Source organism: Eupeodes corollae, chromosome 1 (assembly GCF_945859685.1).
Source record: "Eupeodes corollae chromosome 1, idEupCoro1.1, whole genome shotgun sequence".
Lineage (NCBI taxonomy): Eukaryota > Metazoa > Arthropoda > Insecta > Diptera > Syrphidae > Eupeodes > Eupeodes corollae.
The window spans coordinates 270,294,959-270,312,345 of NC_079147.1; the positions used below are offsets into that span (position 1 = coordinate 270,294,959).

Here is a 17,387-nt window from a genome sequence, read left to right on the forward strand (position 1 = left end):
ATCATTTTTTACCAACTTTTTTTAATTTTTTTCGGTTTTTAATTTTTTGTACAAAAACTGTTTATTCGATTTTTTTTAAAAATTTTACTGAATGTTGACAACAAAATTTTCTAAAAGATAAAAGTAAATTAAAGACAATATCTCAAAGTTTTGAAGAGATATTTTAGTCGAAAATCCATTTTTACCAACTTTTATTATTTATTTGTTTAGGTTTTTAATTTTTTTGTTAAAAAACTGTCAATTCGATTTTTCTCAACATTTGTCCTAAAGTTTTAAATAATATTTTGTGTAAGTCAAATTAGTTGGAAGCTATAATCTCAAAGTTTTGAAAAGATATTTAAGTCGAAAATCATTTTTTACCAATTTTTGTTAATTTTTTTGTCGGCTTTTAGTTTTTTCAACAAAAACTGTCAATTCGATTTTTTTTAAATCATACTGAATATTGACAACAATATTTCTTAAAAGATAAAAGTAAACTAAAGCCAATATCTCAAAGTTTTGAAGAGACATTTGAGTTGAAAATCAATTTTTACCAACTTTTATTAATTTTTTTGTAGGTTTTTATTTTTTGTAAAAAAAATATTAGTTCGATTTTTTTAACATTTTTCAGAATGTTAAAAACAATATTTCTTATAAGATAAAATAAGTTTGAAGCCTAAATTTTAAGTTTTTGAAAAGATATTTGAATCGATATTCAATTTTTACCAACTTTAAATAATGTTTTTTTTTAGATTTTTATTTTTTATAAAAAAACTGTTCATTCGATTTTTCTCAAAATTTTTGCAGATGTCAAAAACATTATTCTTCGTTGCACAAAATTGTTTTGAAGACGAAATCATATTTTAATCGTAAAATTTTGAAGGTGACAAATTTTTTTTTGCAGTTTTTTTGATTTATAAAATAAACCGTTATATTGATTTTTTTCAAAAAATATACTTCTTTGATATCACGTTGCAATATATTATATAAAATTTAATTCAAGTCTCTAGCGTTTGTGGTTCATAAGATATTTAGGGCTAACCAAAATGTTCACCTTTTTTTCAAACTGCTATGGTAAAAAAAACAAACACCCAATTTTCTTGAGAGCTCACGCACGCACAGACAACTTTCTAAAAATCTTCTATTTCGACTCTAGGGACCTTGAAACGTCGAGAAATGTCAAAATTTTCAATTTGACAAATCCGACCCATTACAATAACTTCATATGGGAAGTTAAAAACATCAAGCCAGCTGTGAAGATATTATTAGGGCAAAAAAAGCAAGTTTCCGCTGTTTTAAGCCCAATCCAACTGAGGAAACCGGTAAAAGTTCAATCAAGTCGGGAAGGCCTGCAACGCCCACACACGGCAGACAATATCAATATCCCATAAGCAGTACAAATATTTGGTCATTTGTTAGAAACAAGAGGAATTCTTCGTCTTCCTCATTTTCTTCACTAGTTGTCAATGACACTCCATTTATCAGTTCTTTAGAGAAAGCAGATCTCTTTCAATTCAACGCTGCCTAACGCCTTAGCACGCATTCCATTCGTACTAAAGAAAAAGTCCTAAGAGATCTTAACACTCATAAATTAACTGTTCCAGTTTAGTATTCCAGCTATTGCTCTAAAGTGGTGTTCTTCAACGCTGGCAAAACCACTGCATCAGCTTTTTCTTCTGGAATCGTTCCGAGACGCCAATCCTCCTAACCCTATAATTATAGACCGATTTTACTTCTTCTTTCTAAAGTCATGAAAACGTTCAATAATTAACAGCTTGAGAAATATATCACAGTAGAAGCTTTCGCAGCAATAGGTCCACTGGAGATATTACGGTTCATCTAATTGAACATTGGAGCAAATATTTACATCGTTTTGGAGCAAGTAAGATTATATAACTTGATATATAAAAGCATTCGAATAGGGTTTTTCATCAGACTCTCTTATCGAGAACAGGTGCTTAAGGTTTTCATAATCCCCTCTTCAGTACTGGACTGGATGGGTTCAAGTCTGAGAACAACATAATAAATCCTGGTATACCCCAGGGATCTGTTCTGTCGCCAATACTCTTTATCATTTTTATTAATGACGTCCTGCCTGCAACATCTAATCTTCAGATTTGAACTGCAACAACAAAATATGATAAGCTCATTAAATTCCAACCTTAATAGCATTTTGCAATAAGCAATACGAAACCACTTGGAATTTAATGCTTAAAAACCCACTGTTGTCTTAAATCGCCCGCCTTTCCCATTATCCATGGAAGGCACTTGCATCAATTAGACTAAACATCTAGAATATTCTCGGTATTTGTGTCAATGTTGGTACAAAAACTTTCAAAAACTAAATTTTACCGAAAAATTCAATATAAATTCATTCTTCCCACAACATTTTTTGTTTCGCTAATTTGAAGACAACTAAAAGGTTTAAATGAATTGCTAATACGAAAGTTATTTCTGCAAAGTCTATTTAAAGTACAAACATCACCGAAATCTCCCTAAAAATTACTGATTTCGATTTCAGAAATCTTGAAACTTCGTGAATAATCAACAATTTAATTTTGACAAGTCGGATTTGGTATTACAAATTCCATAGCAATGTAGCAATTTAAAGTTTATTTTTAATCAGAACTTTTAAGAACACAAGTTTATGTAATTTCTGAAATATGAAATATTTTATGCGTTTGCTAATTTTGGAATGATTGTCTTATAAATGTCAATTCCCTTCAAATATGTTTCAGCTTTTAAAAATTCATCGTTAGCATGAAGAAGAGTTGGTGTAAGATTCATTGGGCCAAATCCTAGAGCGGGTATTCCAAGCTAAAAACGAAAAAAGCGGTATTGATTTAATTAGAAAAAAAATATAACGTCAAAATCTTACCTGTCTCAGATAACGACTATCAGTGCCTCCAGGAGTTATCAATAATTTCATCTTGAGACCACTAAATCAATAAAATTTAATTTTTTAGGCAGCGATTGAAATTGCATTTTTAAAACCAACTTACAGCTCATCAAAGGCGCTTTTAAAGGCAGTCCAAAAAATGTTACTTTCATCAAGTTTTGTTGGTTCTATTCTAGGTTCCTTAAGTTCATAAAAGACTTCTACGTCACCACCAGCTTCAGTGCACCAAGTTTTAATCTAGTTTGCAGAAAAAAAGAAGCTAATTTAAATTTTGTTCAAATATTTGTATAGTCTTTGGACTTAATCATTTTTGAAATTAAAAAACTGTTTTACTTAAGAGAATTAGAAATAATCATAATTTTTTCAATTTTTTAAGAACACTTTTTCTGCTTTCACCGAAGTTTGAAGTTAAAAGATTTCTCTTTAAATGCTTTAGATCAAAAGAGGATTGGTAGTTTAAATTTTATTTAACACTTGTACACACAACTTAAACATTTTTGAAAATTCTGTTACTAAGATTCGACTGTCGTAAACTATCAGAGAGCCTCTTCTGTCGATTATTGTACATTTGTAAATTTGATACAAATTTTGAGATCTTTACTTACCTTTTTGTCAAGTTCCTCATGATCCATGTCATGTGGAATACGAATATCGAAAACGGCAACTATTGATGCTGGCACAATATTAGTTTGTACTCCACCATTAACTTTAGTCAAATTTATAGTCAAAACTTCTCCGGTAGTTAGATTTTTGTCATTTTTCAAACGATCAACTTGTTGCTGTCTTAAGTTCATTAATTTCTCAAGAAGATAATTGAGTTTTTCTCCAGCAGTATTTGAATGCAACAAAGAACCATGACCAGTTGGACCAGAAATTTTCAAATGAAGACCTTCAAAAAAATAAATTTGAAGACTTAGCTCATAACGTAGTTTCAAGAATGTATTCACTAAAAGACTATAAACTTACGCCACATACTGCGCTCAGAATAGTTTACAATAAAAGCTTCATCTGGTGAAGCTCTACCTTCGTCTAAGGTAAAACCAATGTTCAGTTTCTTAAAATCATTTGTTTGGACAAACTTATCCATTCCAAGCTTACCGCCTGATTCTTCATCTAAGGAATTTATTAAATAGAGTTTGATAACATTTATATACCTCATCAAAAAAATTAATATAATTGGAGATCCGATTACCTGGAACAAAGGTAACATGAATCGTCCGTTTCAAGGCCGCAACACCAGCATTCTTTAAAGCACGAATAGCAGCTAAATATTGCATTCCAATGGACTTCATGTCTTGAGCTCCCCGTGCGAAAATTCTACCTTCTGAGTCGATATCAGCTGCAAATGGCGGATGAGACCAATTTTCTGGAAACGCTGCCACTACATCCATATGAGAGTTCAACATTATGGATGGTAATTCAGGATTGGTTCCAAGCCATGTTACAACTACGATAGGTTGATCCACACCTCCGGGTCTAAGGATCTGGTAAGGTAGTCCTAGGCTTTCGACCTGTTTGATGATAAAGGCAACACATGGTTCTGTGAAATGAAACAAAAGTATTAACATAAAAGAATTTACTGAGTATTTGAACATAAAGTTGACTTAAGGTTCTAAATCGGTCACACTTCTTCTAGGTAATTTTTGTTTCACTCTGAGTTCTTTTAAAAGTATTATTTTTGTAGTTGACGTAGATACACAGACAATAGTCAAACCTTACAATATTTTTGATCTGTCAGTAAATCTGTCCCTTTGCAAAAATCTTACAATATCGTAGACAGCCATTGTCATATAAAATATAAATAAAAAAATATAAAATTTCTTGAATCTTCATACCATAATCTATATTAGGACCAACACTAGGTATTCGAAGATACTCTCGAAAAAATTTAATTTCATCATTTTCTTCCCAAGCACTCATATTCGATTATCTTAAAATATACTTCCAAAATATTTAAAACTAAACAAAGTAAAAATATACCGATTTAGATACGATTGAAATTACAAATGTTCCCTGAAAATAATCGCCTTGGGTTTATATTTAAAATGTGTGCTTATAGATTCTTAATAGAAAGAAATATCAGCTGTCTCTTGTCTATGTTTTCATAGCTTATCAAAGATAGGCTATACATAAATTTGCGGTTTACATAAATTAATAAACCACAAACAGGTCGCAATTTTATTAATAACAACATATGTGTTTTAATATAAAATAAATATACACTCGTGCTCAAAAATAGTGTCGCAGACTTTTGAAAAGTAAATTTAAGGTTCTATAATTAGACCTTGACTTTTTGTACCTCTAGTTGCCATGGATCATTAAGAATTATTTACAATGTTAATAAATTGAGGCAATTTTGAGCAAAAATGGCGTAATCCTCTTTTTATCAATTTTGTGTTTTCAATTCAGAATGGTCAAACATACATTTTTCACCAACGCAGAAGTCACTTTAATTTGCTCATAAATCAATGCAAAAAAATGCTGAAACATCGCCTATGCTCGGAACTTTTCTTAGATCAGAAATGGTGTATCCCATTAACACCATGTTTGCACTGGAAAAAATCGAAACGAAACACTTTTACGTCACCATGAATTCTATAAAAATAAAACATCACTATCATTAATTGACATTGTTTCCAAGTAAAGGACTTACACAAATGCTAAACATTCTAGAAGGAACTGATAACGAAGGCCAGAAGGTAAGGATTTGTAAAACTTTTTCCTGAAAAGATTCCAAGTATCCCATATAAGCATATCCAGACTAATAAAACGCAAAGCTTCAACATAAACTCAAACTTTAGACCAACAAGGTAAGGCAATTGAATTAGAATTGCAATAAATTAGAGAGTTTATGAGCAAATTTACTTTTTTTTAAATAGCATTACATAACTTGAACTTAAAATATCCAAAATTTTCAATTTGTATAAGAATTTCCACAGCAGTCCTGTATCGGAGCTTGTATTCCGGTAGTCTTTTAATCGTGATTTTAACCTTTAATTAAATGCGTTCTTGTAAGAAGTGTGAGTTTTTGAACACCAAACTAAAGTCTGCAAATGATCACAAAAAGATTGAAATACAAAGAACACATCAACGCTGGCACTTCCTAAGAAATTGTCAGCTGCTTATTATAATATATATTAAACATTTTATTCGAACTTCAAAGCTTATTTATACTGATTAGTTTGGTGGGCCAAATACAGAAACATTAAACACATAGTGTATATCTTGTAAATCAAGTTGATCATAAGTTTCTTGTGACCAAGACTTTGGCCTAATCGAAAAACAAAACAGAGGCTAGGATGCACCTGATAAAACTGATAACTTCGCATTCTGTCTGTCGGTAGGTTTTCGTGTTTTGCTAAAAAAGTTATCAATTGAATTATTCTTAAAAGTTTAAACATTTCTAACAATATTTTCTTTGCATATGATGAAATAATTTTATTTCAAAATCAACTTTTGGTAACGAGATTTTTAGTAGAGAACCAGTTTTTAATGTTTGTAGCATTTCTCAAAAGTTTTTATTTCTTATATAAACAAATACAAATTGGATAAACGAAATTAAGTTGAAGTCAATGTTTTCTAATATTCACGAGATATCGAAAACCGAACATCAACTTTTATCCATTTTGCGTACTATATTTTGTACATTTTAATTTGTTATGAAAAAACTGACCGTTCTATTTTTATAGCCCTAGTTCACACAGGACTGTAGCGCCACATTAAGTAAGTAAGTTTATTTTTATACAAAAATTACTGAATGATTAAAACTATATTTCTTATAAAATAAATTATTTGAATTGAAACCTATGTATATCTTAAATTTTTGAAAAGGTTTTTGAGTCTATAATCAATGTTTACGAACTTTTATTAATTTTAGTAGGTATTTATTTTTTATTAAAAAACTGTCAATTCGATTTTCTCAAAATTTTACTAAACGTTGAAACAATATTTTTTATTAGATAAATTTAGTTAAAGTCCAATATCTCTAATCTTTAAAACGATATTTATGTCGAAAATCAGTTTTTACCAACTTTTGTTAAGGTTTTTAATTGTTTGGTAAAAAAAAAATTGTCAATTCGATTTATCTCTAAATTTTACCAGATGTTGTCTTCGTTGCACAACATTTTTTTTAGAGATAAAATCATTGTTTATTCTTAAAGTTTTCGAGGTGACAAACATTTTTTTTTAGTTTTGTTCGATTTATAAATAAAATACACGGCTTGGTCACGCAACGTTCAGTTTATTTTGTACGTTAAAGTTTAAAAAAAACAAGCATTCAAACAGGTACAAGAAATTACTATTCATGTGTTGTTTACAGTCAGGATCTTGTGCGTTTTGGATTTTAGTTATGAAGTGACACTCAAGCAGTAGTTGTAGAGGTTTAATGCGCTCTTTCGGGCTCATGCTCAGTTGCAATAATATGTATAAAACTATTTTAAGATTCAAAATTTTACCTGAAAAATAAGTTTGTCTTCAAAAATTTAAATGTCATTTTATAAATCAAAAAACCCTTAAATTCAATTTTTTTTGAAAATCGTTGTAGCGTTTTTTTTTTAAATTAATTTTTTATATATTCAATTTTTCAATTTTTTTCTAATAATATTTTTGATATGCAGTTGATTAGAGATTATAAATATACGCTTTTCATTTGAATTTCGTAAAAAATTTTTTAGCCGTTTTTGAGATATAGAATTTTGAAAAATAAAATTACATATTTTTTTTTAAAATCGAAACAATGAAAAATTGCATTTTGGATAATTAAATATTGTTAGGAAAATATATGAGCTAATTCAAAAAAAAAAATATTCAAATAATTACATAAGTTGCTGAGAAAATAAAAAAAAATAACGGTTCTATGAGCGGTACCTTTCCTGAGCAATACAAAAATATGTTTTTCTTATAAGAAGAAGCCAAGGTAAAAAATAAAATTTTAGAGAAATTAAAAAAAAAAATCCTACCATCGTGATATCATGTTTGATTAAAATCTCGAGTTCAAAATTTTGCACGAATGCAAAACTTGCCATATAGTTCCTATATGTCGCAAGTAAAAATATAGGAGTACGATACGAAGCTTCTTAAGGCAAGCGTTATGTAAATAGTTTTTGGAAAAAATCAAACAAATTTGTTGTTTAAACTAAGAGAAAATCATAGGTCTCAGCGAAAAATTTAAAAATTTGTTTGCTTAATATCTTCACAAATTTTGGAGTTGGACTGTCGTGCTAGAGGTCTTGGGTTCGATCCCTGCCTGTGTCAACTGAAGTTTTATTTCACGGGTACTGCCTCTTTCGACGTTTTTCAAATTCTCCAAGAGTAATTTTTAACATAAGTAACCATATTGGTCTTGAAACTGTTGGTCCCCTCCATTCCTGACAACATTACTAGCACACAGAAATGGTAAAGAGTCTAAACCACTAAGCCCTAGTTTTAAACGGACTGTTTCACCTTTGTATGTAAGTCCATATGACGAACTAACTTATGCGCTCAGATGTTCAAATGACATGGTGCATTCAAGAGGACACAAGCGTCCACAGGTTTTTCTCAAAACTCCACCACTTTCTACTAACTCCTGCTTTCACCTACCCACGGTAAACATCAAGTGCCTAGTACCTCAATTGGAAGTTAGGTTTCAACCCTAGTGAAAATTTGTTAGGGTGGCAAACGACAGACAAGGGTGCGGAATTTCCACTAAGCACTTCTCCTTATCCAGACGGAAGTTGAGGAATTCTCAAGATGAATTCAATGGTGGCATCTACAGTTCCAGTAAGTTGATCTACTTAGTAAACACCTTATAGAGCTAATACCACATATTCAAAGCTAAGGCCTGCACAGAGTTATACCGGCTCTCGCTCTTGGTGTTTAGTTGAAGGTCGTGCGTCAGTGTAAATTCATCATCAAGTGAAAAAAAACTAGTTTCGAAGCACCAACAAGCCGCGGATACTAACAGATTTACTGTTCACAACCCACGAAAACGATTTAAGCACAATTAACTTCGGATATGCTTGGGGAATGTTAGGTCCCTAAATAGACAACATGAAGCCCACTACAACTACTACAAAGCAAAGGGATAGACCGAGGAAAAAGAGGATGAAGAAAAGCAATATTTACTACGGGGGGGCCAGACTAAATCATCAAGTCCGGAGCTAAAGGTGTATCAACTAGTGCCTCATGACCATCCAAATCTACCGTCAACCATATTGACCATATTGAGATCTATGCTAGACACGCTTCCCGCATCATGGATATCCGAACGCTTACATTCACTCGGGCTACTATCTTGTTTTAGCCAAGGTATCACTTTAAGTTTCCACACACAAGGCAAAACAGGAAGATACAGGGAGAAAATACAACGTCGGACAGCTACAATCGCAAGAGATTGCCAGATGCCTCTTTGGCCGAGTCACAAGTAACCTCTTTCGAAGTTTCGCCAAAGCAATGCATCGAGAACCAGTGGCAACATTGCCAAGATGCAATCAGAGAACCCAATTCTAATGTGCTGGAGTTGAAGCAACCACCATCAAGAATCCCATTATTTGATGAGGAATGTCGGATGGCAAATGCAGCCAAACAACACGCATCAACTTATTTGCATTTTGACTTTAGGAACCTTGAAACGTCAAGAAATGTCAAAATTTTCAATTTGACAAATCGGTACCATTACAATAACTTCCTATGTGTACGTTCGGACGTTTGGCGCGAAGTTTTTTTAGTCGTCCATAGCTCAAGAACCAGAAGAGATATCGACTTCAAATAAATTTTGTTATACAGATAATAGAGCAGAAAGATGCAGAAAGGGCTCTCAAGAAAATTGCGTTTGATTAACCCTAAATACCTCATAACCCAAAAACGCTAGAGGCTTGAATAAAATTTAATATAATACATTGTAATTGGATGGTAAGTTATCAGTGTGGGTCGCATCCCAGCCTCTTTTTTATTTTATCATTCTTAATCAAATACTGTTATCCCTTTTTTCAATTGGGGAGGGGGGAACAGAGTTGGTAAAAGCGTTCCACATTCTCGATGTGCTATTAAAAAAAGAAAATCTGGGCTCTCTCAAGCTGATAAATTAATAAGCTCTTCCATAAGATTGGAAAGAAGGATGAGAATAATTGGCCTTTTTAGGGACAAACTGGACAAATACCGTCTTCCTTCTATGGAAATAAGTTGAGTGTTGAAGGAAACCTCTTTAGAACAATAAAGGGATACTATTTAGGCCAGGGGGTTTTTATATCGCAAGGTCTTTCTATGCTCTTGCAACTAAAACATAACCTGAGTTTCCACATTTACCACAAATTTTAGGATTTTACAGATTTTTAACGAACTTACTTTTAGAGCTTGAGGTTTAAAATTATACCCTTGAAGTAGTTAAGATAATTTTATAATACTTGACAAATTTCATAGCCCAGACAAATTTCACGTTATTCTGAAAACATTGTTTGCTTTTTTTATTGTTATAGTCTTAGTTTATATCAAAAAGCAAACTAAAACTTGAAGTTAAAGTTATTTGACCAGATATTTTATATTTTAACGCAATTTTTAGTAGATCTTTAATTTATGTGAAAAAAAACTGCTAAACCCTTCCTGGATATCTTCAAATTATTATCAGTCGATATCACCACAGGTTCTTGAGATACGGCCAGCGGAAATGTATTCTCAACCACGTATTTAGATTGTAGGGACTTGAAAAGATCGAGAAATCTCATTTTTTTTTTTTTCAATTTTGCCGATTGCAAGAACTTATATATATAATACAGAAATATCTGTGCATTTCTCATTAATTTGTATTAAGTATTAACAATTTTCTTTTTAAAAATAAAAAAAAATAATAGTTTTAGGCGTCTACTAAAGTTGTATCCATATATCAGCCACCATTGACTAAAGTTTTATGAATTTATTTAATTAATGCAAATTTGATACTTAAATTAAACACAAATTACATTTTTTAATCAATTTTGTGCACCAGCTTAACATAAAAAAGGATGAACCAAAAGAGATTTTCTTTTGTAGCACCATTTTATTTAATCGCCTCCATTACTCGCTTCTTAAAAAATTATTAACTATACAAATGAAAGGATTCCTTTTTTCCGTCTAATCACTACACCATTAAAATCTATTTGTTCTGCGTTGTTGAAGTTTAACATCAACACCAGAGCTCAAATCGTCCACCTAGGTTCTAGACTCCAGAACAATATAGGTATAATGTTTTTGTTGTTTCCCCAAAAGCCCGATAAAAGTTTTGAAAATTTTTCTTATCTTAACATTTAATTAGCTTCGCAATCGAGCGCATTTTCGCGAACACGATTATGAAAGTCGAACGAAAAACTTTTCACAACATTTCCGAATCAACAAGAAACTTATTCTTCAAGTAAAGAAAAACTCTCCTCTAGCCCTGAGATGCGAGTTGATGATGGGTGAACAAATATTCAAGTCAATGGCAAAACTTAAATTGAAAAGGTAGGTGAGAAGAAAACTATTATGAATAGAATTAGCTTTGGGAATTTTTCGTGCAAGAACTAAAATTAAATTGTTTTGCGCTATTGCGCTTCTTCAAAGGACAATCAAGAAAAGGCATCAGAAGGACTTAAGACAAACATTTGGTAGTCGGTGTAATAATCTTCGAATATATGTTTTCTTCGTCGCCATGGTTTTACTTCTTTTCGATCAAAATTAAGTGTGTTCTTCTTTTATTTTTCTCTCTTGCAGTTGAGAATCCTTGAACCATGGCCAAGTGGTATATCAAAGCCACCCCCTATAAATTAAGTTACAACCAACATTAACATGAGACTGAAGTAGTGTTTTTTCGGTCTTACAGTCATATAAAAATCTTACGTGCTTCACATTCAGCAAATCCTATTATCTGGAAAAAAGATATAAAACCCCATCAAGATGCAATGGTCAATAACTTGAAGACATCGCCCGTCAGCTTTCAGCCAACAAGCAATAGCAACAGCCCCTTCTGTTTTGAAAGCTTCCTTAATACATCCGAAGTGAGAGAGAAGGACAGAAAGCAAATAACAGTAATAAAATCGATGATGTCCAGTCAGTGATTTCAGTGCGAAATGATGACGTTGATATAGGTTTGACATACGGTCGCATTGATGGATCATAAATAACTTATGAACGACCCCAGGACATGAACTCTTATGGTATATAGCTGAAGCTTAAGCTCGCAAATGCCAACAACTGGAAGTGCAATGTTCAGGATTTTATCACAGTTGATGATGTGTCGTAAAACTATGGACTTGGAAATAATGTTCGGGCTCAATGAAGTGTCTATTAATCTTAACAGAATATTTGAGAGTGCCTTTTGAACTAATTTATGCATTTTCATCAATTAGTATAGTACCTACCCTGGATGGTGTTATGGGCATAAATATACATAAAAGGATATACACTTACCTCTATATAAGTATAATGAACATTTATAATCTCAGGAAGTAATTAAAATGTCTCCCCCGCAGCCGTAGCACACCAAATACCATGCTTCACCATAAAGAGGGAAATTCTAATTTAAATTAATATTCCCTTCATCGTTATAAGTTATAACTTCTTATAACACAATGCTCCCTCTTTTGTTGTTGTAAGTGTTGGTATAAGATGAATGAATGTGCATCCCTTCAACTTTATATAAATATCATCGAGGAATCTCGTAAATTCAAGGTAAAACGTCATCAACTAACAAAAGTAATGACATTTTTTACTGCTCTTGCTCTCCATCATAAAACTCTTGGATACAAAATGCTTAAGAAAAGCTATGAATGATCCTTTTTAGTTGTTTTGTGTTTTTGAAAAAGGACGAATGGACTCATATAATATTCCATTTCATTGTCGGAATATTGGAATGTCTCATGGGATGATGCCCTTTTTGGAAATTGAGGGTGTTAAAAGAAATCAGCGGAGGAAGAATTAAAGCGTTTGGACTTTTCAAGAATATAGTATTGGGTATTAAAATTATTGTTGTAAAATAATCAAAAAAATTGATTTATTATGTATTTCAGTTAAACATTTAGGCCACTGAATACATGGGTTTAATAACTGGACTCAAAAAGACTGGACTTCGAAAGATAAGTGGGACATTCTTCGCTAGCACATCAAACCATTTTATGGTGGACCTGTTTTTTTGATGGTGACGGTTTGGATACAAATACACCGCAAGACGTCGGTGTTGTAGATCCTTTCTTGTAGACAGCATGTACTTTGTTTTGCACTCTTCTGCGTCAATATTCACAAAAGAATTATTGACATCACGATGAGTTCTCTCGATTGTGTCAATGTCATCAGCATATACAAGTAATTGGAGAGACTTTCCAAAGATAGTGCTTCTAAGGTTAAAGTGTGAGCTCTGCACTATTCTCTCAAGGACGATTGTAAGCAAATCACATGACAGATAATCACCTAGTCTTAAGCATTTTTTTAAAATCGAAATACTTACTTACTTACTTAAGGTGGCGCTACGGTCCGGGAAGGACCTGGGCCTCAACCAACATGAGTCTCCAGCCAGCTCGGTCCCTAGCTAGCTGCCTCCAGTTTCGCACCCCACTTGGGTGCGCCACCTGATCCGCGGGCTTCCTCTACTACGCCCCGTCCCTCGGGATTGGATTCGAAGACCTTCCGGGCTAGAGCGTTGATTTCCATTCGCTCTACATGACCTAACCATCTAAGCCGTTGCACTTTAATTCTGCTAACTAGGTCAGTGTCGCTGTACAGCCCGTACAGTCGTTATATCTTCTACTCCATTCTCCATCTATGCAAACAGGACCAAAAATCACCCGAAGAATTTTTCTCTCGAAGCATCCTAAGACGGTCTCACCTTCCTAGGGTCCAGGTCTCAGCACCATAAATGAGAACCAGAATGATGAGAGTCTTATAGATGGTGATTTTAGATGTTCGAGAGAGGACTTTACTTCTCAATTTCCTTCTAAGTCCAAATAAACAGCGATTTGCAAGAGTTATTCTTCCTTTGATTTCAGCGCTGGTGTCGTTGTCTGTATTAATAGCGGTGCCTAGACGTCGTTGTTCAGTGTCTTTTTTTGGTGACAGCATATACTTGGTCTCGCCCTCATTGAACACTTAAACCATCTTCTTCGCTTTCGTCGCAATGCTAAAAAACGCTCCACTGACATCACGCTTTGATCTTCCTATTATGCCAATATCATCTGTGTATCCGAGTAATTGGATGGACCTTTGGAAGATTGTGTCTCTAGTGTTGACGGTTGAGTTTTGTACAATTCTTTCCAGAACGATGTTGAAGAAGTCGCATGACAGTGCATCGCCTTGTCTGAAACCTTTTTTGACATCAAATGAATCGGTAAGATCTTTTCCGACCTTGATAGAGCAGATTGCATCCACCATCGTCATTCTGCACAAACGGATAAGTATGACAGGGATGCCAAAACTAGACATTGTTCTGTAGAGCTGTCATACACGGTTTTAAAATCGATGGTTGGTATCAATTTGAAGTTAATGAGTTTTTTTTCCAATATCTGCCTTAGTGTGAATATTTGGTCGATAGTAGACTTTCCTGATCTGAAGTCACACTGATAAGAACCAATCAGGTTGTTGACGAACGGCTTCAGTCGTTCACATAATACGGCAGAGAGGAACTTATACGCAATGTTAAGGAGATGTTGATGAGTTGGTTTATGCTCTCTACCAAGTCATCGCCTGCTGCTTTGAATAGTTCGGCAGCGATGCCGTCAGCTCCAACAGCTTTGTTTGACTTAAGTTAAGATATAGCTATTTTCACTTCGTCAAGGTCAGGTAGGAAGAGGCTGAGTGGTTCTATCTCCCTTACAGCGGAATTCGGTTCGTCATCGCTGTTATATAATTTGATGAAGTGGTCTTTCTATATTTTCAACATCAACTGCGGTTCTACTACGATGTTCCCCTGATCGTCTTTACAGGCTTCGGCTCGTGTCTGGTACCCTTGGAAGGTTTTTTTTCACCTTTTGAAAAAATTTACGAACCTCATTTCTGTCTTGACATCCCTCTATCTTCTCGATCGCGCGCTTCTCATGCTTCCTTTTTGAGATCTAAATGTTCTTTTAAATTGTTTCCAACTTTTATGAAGCTGTGCGAATTATCCATGGTCTTCCTGAACAAACGGAGTAGTTTGGCAGGGATGCTACAAATAGACACGGCTATATACAGTTTCTCCTGAAGATGCTGTCATATACGGCCTTAAAATTGATAAAGAGATGGTGGGTGTAGAATTGATGTTTTTATGTTTTTTCCATGATCTGTCGCAATGTGAATATTAGATCTAGTTTGAACTCTAATGGTCTTAAACCACAATGATAAGGACCTATCAGGTTGTTGACGATGTGCTGTAGACGTTCACATATGGTGGCAAAAAAGATTTTGTTTGCGATGTAAAAAGAGACGACCCTTTCAGTAAACAATCAGCCAATACCCGTACGTTCAAGGAACGCAAGATCGGCCGTGAACATAGCAGCGGTTCATAAAAGTGTACAGCAGAACCTTATGCAGTGTATTTTTCGCCGTGCACAAGAACTCGGCCTTTCGCAGACTTGGGCATACACCCATACAAGATCCAACTGACCCAGGAGCTCAAACACAATGACTATAGACAAAGCCGTTTGTTTGCTGACTGGGCTTCGAATCGTTTGGAAGAGAACCCTAATTTTGGCCGAAAAATCATCTTTAGTGACGAGGCTTTAGGATGAATGTCTGTGTAAAGAAGCAAAATCGCCGAATATGGGACGACAACGAAACCAACCGACGCGAGGTTCACCAGGTGATAATGTATCCTCAGAATTTCTTTTTTGATTTTCGGCTGGTGGAGTTATTTGTGTCACCGTCAACAGCAAGCTCTACATAACTATGCTAACTTATTTCTTATGGCCCAAATTCAACCATATGGACCTAGACGATATAACCTAGATGGCGCTACGTGCCACACAGCAAATGCCTCGATTGTCTACCCAACCTTATTGAAAAACTCATGCAGAAATGTTTACTTCGTCTAACTCGGGAAGGCAGGGTTGTTGTCTTTGGTCGTCTATATTTTATAGATCACAAGTTCGCAATATTTTTTAGTCGTGGAGCACTTTTTGCGTGAAATTTTTAGTTTTAGTTCCAACATATGCAGAGAACCCTGATTCCGGCATGTATGTTATTGTTAACGGCAGAAGAATTATTTTAGCTATCTCTGACAGTAAACTGAACTCGTCTTTCAACATACACCAGAATTCTGATAAAGATTTCTTTGTTGCGAAAAGTTCTTTTATCGAAGAATTTGTTGTCAGATAAATCAAGCATTCAAACTGCAGCGATGTCAGAAAAGGTGGTTTTTTGAACGCTACATAGCACGTTACCATACGTTTTTCTTATTGTTCAGATGGAATTCGTCTGGAAAATAGTGGAGAAAGCTATCCAGCAAACCTACTTGGTGGATATTAAACTCATTTTTAACATCATCGGGAATGTCCAAATCTAATTCGTATTTAAAATCTTTGAGCTTTGGGAAACTGTTTAGGTTTCGATTTTTAAAGATTCAGTCCAAAACTGGATTTTATTTTTAAATGCTTCTATTTTGTCACTGGCATCGAAAACAGTTATTGCCTTTCCCTAAAGTAATACACTCAAATCATTTATTTTTTTAAATATATCTGACAGATTTCAATAACCAACGCCAATTCCAATAACCAAAGCTCATTGCACAACATTTCACCCAAAAAACAAAGTTGTAGTCAATGATCAAGGTTCTAACTTCAGCTATCATTTCGAAAAGCCACGTCAGTGTTTTTCCGCGAGATAGCCTTACTTATGCGTGGAGAAGTAAAGCGTATAAAGACTACCCATACTTAAAAAAGTCTTGTATTATTTTGCCGTGGCAGTTAACCCATGGTATGTCATTTACAATACAAAAATTGTCAACCAAATTAAAAATTGGCAACGGCTTGCAGAATAGCAGATCTTTTTGAAAGGACTGTAGATATTAGTAGCCACCTTAAGATATTAGTAGCGCAAAAATACTATTAAAATAGCCAACCCTGCAAAATCCGTTGATTCGTCCATCTACAGCGCAAATTTTGTGACTTTTATTCGTAAAATAAAAGAAGCTCTTACATATTCCGCTAAGTCTTGGATTCGTCTTGATATGGTGTTATTTCACAAAGGAACAGTGTCGACTAATTTGTTGCCCTTTTCACTCAAAAATTCAACAATGTTTTTAACACATGGCTTTATTAAGTTTTCAGCAATGGTATAGGCTTCACAAATTTTGCGCTATTCGGAAACTTACAAAGTAGGACGCCATCAACGCATTTTCGTTCTCTGTCTTTGAGTGATAATTAATAATCGTTTGATATTTGGTAAGTTCAGCAAAGTTTCTTTTGAAGAAATCAGTCGGTTTGCTTTTGCAATCTGGAGGAATCCTTGCAAAGTGACGTTTCATTTTTGCTGGAAACATTGCACTGTTTGGCAACACTTTGCCGGAAATTAGGCATTGAAGTTTGTTTTCATTTGTCTCAGCAAATCCAAAATTCAA

General features: G+C 33.8%; 1 protein-coding gene across 1 annotated transcript; it reads right to left on the bottom strand.

The window, feature by feature from the left end:
* Positions 1-2,652: 2,652 nt before the first annotated feature.
* On the bottom strand, positions 2,653-4,856 carry LOC129941881 (aminoacylase-1-like). The gene is made up of 7 exons (XM_056050647.1): positions 4,714-4,856; positions 4,071-4,418; positions 3,845-3,991; positions 3,484-3,767; positions 2,982-3,115; positions 2,858-2,918; positions 2,653-2,796 (listed from the first exon to the last, which is right to left on the bottom strand). Exons 1-7 carry the CDS (start codon positions 4,796-4,798, stop codon positions 2,653-2,655), a joined length of 1,203 nt encoding a protein of 400 aa, XP_055906622.1. The 5' UTR covers positions 4,799-4,856.
* Positions 4,857-17,387: the final 12,531 nt, after the last annotated feature.